Source organism: Myotis davidii, unplaced genomic scaffold (assembly GCF_000327345.1).
Source record: "Myotis davidii unplaced genomic scaffold, ASM32734v1 scaffold148, whole genome shotgun sequence".
NCBI classification, from domain to species: Eukaryota; Metazoa; Chordata; class Mammalia; order Chiroptera; family Vespertilionidae; genus Myotis; species Myotis davidii.
The window spans coordinates 4074874-4079419 of NW_006299479.1; the positions used below are offsets into that span (position 1 = coordinate 4074874).

At 59.2% G+C, this 4546-nt stretch overlaps 1 protein-coding gene across 1 annotated transcript in view; it reads right to left on the reverse strand.

Annotated features, from left to right (window-relative positions):
- The window catches only part of SLC37A2 (solute carrier family 37 (glucose-6-phosphate transporter), member 2), a 17390-nt gene extending 13338 nt beyond the window's left edge, over positions 1-4052 (reverse strand). The window contains exons 1-2 of the mRNA XM_015571333.1: positions 4005-4052; positions 3910-3963 (exon numbers count right to left, since the gene is read on the reverse strand). Coding sequence (XP_015426819.1) covers positions 3910-3963; positions 4005-4052 — 102 coding nt within the window. The remainder of the gene's footprint in view (positions 1-3909; positions 3964-4004) is intronic.
- Positions 4053-4546: the final 494 nt, after the last annotated feature.

Genomic DNA, 4546 nt, shown 5'->3' on the forward strand with positions numbered 1-4546 from the left:
CCGGGCCTCAGCACCACCAACTCTACCTTCAGGCCCCCTCCGGACACAAGAGTCTTGGGCAGAGGCCATAGGGAGAGCAGGGACAGATGCCCAGGCCAGGGTGCTCAGGGAGCCCTGTCTTCCTGGCCCCCGCTTCTGAGTGCTTCCAACCGCACTGGCTCAGCACCAGCACCCAGTATGCCTCTTATCACCTCCGTCACCTCTGCACTCATTCAGCCTCACTAAGGTCAGGGTGCCTGGCTGGATGCATGTGTGAGAGAGATGGGGGCAGGGAGCGAAAATCGTGTTTAAAATACCAGAAGTGACAGGAGAGGATGGGAGGCCGAGAGGGGAGAAGGGTCCATCTCCACAGTGAGCTCAATACTCCCTGTGAGCTCAGAGCACGGCGGAACTAGCCCCCTGCGGCTTGCCCCCGCAGAGCCCAGACCATACATGGAAATGTAGCTCCAGGGGGAAGCTGCGGACAGAACCACGTGCTCTTCCTGGTCCCAGTCTCGCCTCCCCCTGGACAGCAGGGTCATTCTCTCCATCGGTGGCTCACACATCACATGTGCCCCCTCACCCCCCACTCCTCACCCCGTGCGCTGTGTCTGGGATGGAAAGAACGGTTCAGCCAAACACCAGTAAAGTTTCCGTGCACGCCCGGCCGCGGGGCCTGGGAAGGGCCTCGGTGCCCTGAGTCACTGTCTGCTTCCCCAGCAGAGATCAGCTGAGCTGAGTCAGCAGCTGGAGTCAGGAGACGCATGGAAAATGGGCTGCAAAGGCTCCCTGCCCGGGAGAAAGGGTCAGGCACTCAGAAAGACCCGAAGCTCTGGTCTATGAAAGATCTCATGGTGGGGGTGAGGGTGGGAGGGGGGAAGGCTGCGAGGGACCTGAAGCCCTTTGCATCCCTCAGCTCCATGAACCTAAGGGGCTGGACACTGGGACTCAACCCGCCCTTCCGGGAATCTACCTCCAAAACCCACACTCACTTCTAACTGTGTCACGAAGGGGATTTAGGCAGAGCCTTTATTTAGGGGGGCTCCCGGGCCCTCCTCTATGCATGCCTGGACACGCGCTTCCTGCCTGGGTTCTCTGTCTCCATTCTCTCCACTGCCCCCAGTTCATCTTTTTTTAAAAACTATTTTTTTATTGATTTCAGAGAGGAAGAAAGAGACCAAAACATCAATGATGAGAGAGAATCATTGATCAGTTGCCTCCTGTATGCCCCCATCTGTGGATCGAGCCCGAAACCTAGGCATGTGCCCTGACCAGAAATCAAATCATGACCTCCTGGTTCATAGGTCAATGCTCAACCACTGAGCCACACTAGCTGGGCCCCAATTCACCCTTAAAAGGATGAAGGTACACGTGCCCCGCTTCATTCATTACTCACTTACACTTCTCCAGGGCTCTTCATTCTGCTGAGAACGAAGTTCCAACCATCTAGCCTGGACTTCACGTTCCCCTACAACCTGGTCCCCCCAGCTCCCAGCTCCCAAGGGCGCGTGAGTTCTCCAGGGAGCCTGGCGTTACTCCAAGGTGACTGTCATTGTGACTGGCATCAGCAAGCAGAAATGTTTCCACCGTTGGCATATGGCTCATGACTCCTAGTCAGGGGCATGCGGAATCCGAGGGGAATTTGGAGAGGGTGCCCAGCTGGCCTTTGGAGAGCGATGGATGGAAGAAAGCTGCAGCCCTACAGGTAGCCCCGACCCAGCGCCCTGCCCGGGAGGCTGCCTGCTCAGGAAGAAGCTGAAAGCTTCGGGTGAGGCCTCTGACTGTGTATCAGATGCAAGTCCCTGGTTTCCGCATCAATTGCACGTGGGGATAAGCACCAACCACATGTGCCTCAAAGAGAGGTGAACCCAATACTGCTCTCGCCCTGGTCCCTGGTCCCTGTGGTGTCACCATTAAGACTCCGGGCTGGCCGGGACCGGTTTGGCTCAGTGGATAGAGCGTCAGCCTGAGGACTGGAGGGTCCCAGGTTTGATTCCGGTCAGGGGCGTGTGCCTTGGTTGCGGGCACATCCCCGGTGGGGGGTGTGCAGGAGGCAGCTGATTGGTGTTTCTCTCTCATCGATGTTTCTAGCTCTCTATCTCTCTCCTTTCCTCTCTGTAAAAAATCAATAAAATATATTAAAAAAAAAAAAAAACTCTGGGCTACAGCGGAGCCTATCTTGGCTGCCACTGACCCTGGTGACAAAGCACATCTCCCCTGGATCTGAAAGGTCCCCGAGGCGCTGGCTCGGACTGCTCTCCCCTGACGGGCCCAGCAGGAAGGCCCTTGCCAGCGATGGAGCCTGGTACTGCCTGGGAAGCCAGGCTGCCACTTGGCAGACACATGAGCCCTCTGAGGAGCTGCTCAGAGCCAGTGCGGGGCTCAACAGTCCAGCTTGGTGGCCAGCCGCCCTTTCCTCCCTCCCCCACTCCCCACCACCACGCTGCTTCCATCCCAAGCGCCAGGGCCTGCCCCCCGGGCAGGGACCCACACAGCCTCCTGGGCGCTCTCCTGCCGTGTCCCTGCTGTCCTTTCTTCCCCGCTCCAGGCACTTCTCATCTGGACTCCTCTCCGGACCGCGGGGGAGGGACTCTGCCACCACAGGACACGGTGATGCCGACTCTGACATCTGATTCTCCCACCCACGTCCACACGTGTGCCTACCACGTGCCAGGCACTGGGTAGGGATCCAGCAACATGCCAGAGAAACGGTAGCAGAGATCTCTGCCCTCGGGTGCTCACAGGTCAGGGGGCACATGCAGAATTGGGGCCACATCGCGACACAGGCGGGCAGCCGTGCACAGCAAGGAGGCACAGGAGGGGCGCCGGGGCCAGCTGGGTGGGAGGCGAGGCCTTAGCTGACTCCTCAAAAACAAGCAGGGGGAGGCCAGGTCGACCAGAGCCGGGCAGGCAGCGTGTCCAGCGACAGGGAAGTGCATGTGCAAAAGCAGAGCGTGAAATGACACTGCCTGTTTGGGGAACTCCAGGTGGCTCAGGGCGTGTGGACGGCGGGACTGAGCCAAGCTGGAAGGAGGCAGGGGACAGGTCATGTGGGGCCATGTGGTGACAGGGATGGGAAGGCACGGAAGGGGCTGGCATTTTCTAGATCAGAGGGGTCTGGACACCACCCGAGGCTCTGCTCTGGGCACTATTTGGGGGGAGCCCGGGGCAGGCTTCCTCACTGCCTTTTCCATTCTGCCAGCCCCTCCCCGGCACACGACTTCAGCACAGGGAGCCCTCAGAGCTACATCTCTGGGAGTTTGTGTCTCTGTGGAAAAAAAGAGCAAGGACTGGGGAGTCCGGCAAAACCTGGCTTCACCCCTCACCCCCATTTGCTCATGTGAAAAGCAGAGATCAGCACCTTTCTCGTAGGGTCACTGACAGGTGAGTGAGGTGGTGCCAACGACGAAGGGTCGTACGAGTTCCTGACACCCAGCGGGACAGCTGCTGGTGTTTTATTTTTATGTTTTAATATATTTTTATTGATTTTAGAGAGAAAGGGAGAAGCAGAGGTAGAAACATCAATGAGAGAGAATCATTGATTGGCTGCCTCCTGCATGCCCCACACTGGAGATCAAGCCTGCAACCTGTGCCTGTGCCCTGATCAGGAATTGAACTGTGACCTCAGTGGTCGATGCTCAACCACTGAACCACACCGGCTGGGCAGCTGCTGGTATTTTAAACTTTCAGATGAGGAAGAAGAGCTGGAGGGGCTGAAACACCCCATGCGGCCCTGTTACAGGAGGTGAGTTGGGGTGGGCCTGGCACCACACTCCTCCGGGTGAGGGGCGTTCCAGCCCCTGGACTCCCTGGGACATGGGGACTTGGAGGCCAGGACTCCTCTTCTGCCCCACTCCCCCAGTATTCACACCTGGGCTGGCGGAACCGCCAGTGCCCTCACCTTGCCCGGGGGCAGGTTCCAGTGCCTACGGGGAGCCTGCCATGGTTCAGGGCAGACTCGGCCTGCTGGGCCTGCCACGTGCCCTGGGAGCAGACACAGAGGCTCAGCAGAGGTGCACACTGACATCCCGACAGGCAGAGCTCCGCCCTGGAAGGGGCAGGAGGCCCGCCATGGCGCGGTGTGATGCTGGACCTGGCACAGGCCCCCTCTGGGACTTCCTGCCTGGGCTCTGCATGCCAGAGGGATGAGCTCAGTCTCACAGCTGGCTGGGCAGAGCCTGGAGCCAGGCCTCCTCTTAGCTCAACCCTCTTTCCATTCCACTTTGGCCACTGTTCTGAGAAAAAGGCCAACGTGCCCCAGTTCAAAGGGGACCGGGGACATCTGTCAGGTTAAGGGCTGGGCTGAGCGGAGGCAAGGCTGCCAAACTCACAGTAACCCGCAGGAAAGACAGCTGGCGCGCTCCTGCAGCGTGGGCAACCACAGGTTTCACTTCCCACAAGCCCTGCCTGCAGAACCCAGAGGCCCGAAGGAGCAGGGGGCAAACACACACAGCTGGGCTCCACCTCACTGCCCCAGGGAGGCTGTGAGGGCAGAGGGTGGCAGCCTGGCACAAAGGTGAGGCTGGCCTGGCACAAAGGCCCAGGACCAATGCACCTGGGTGGTGAG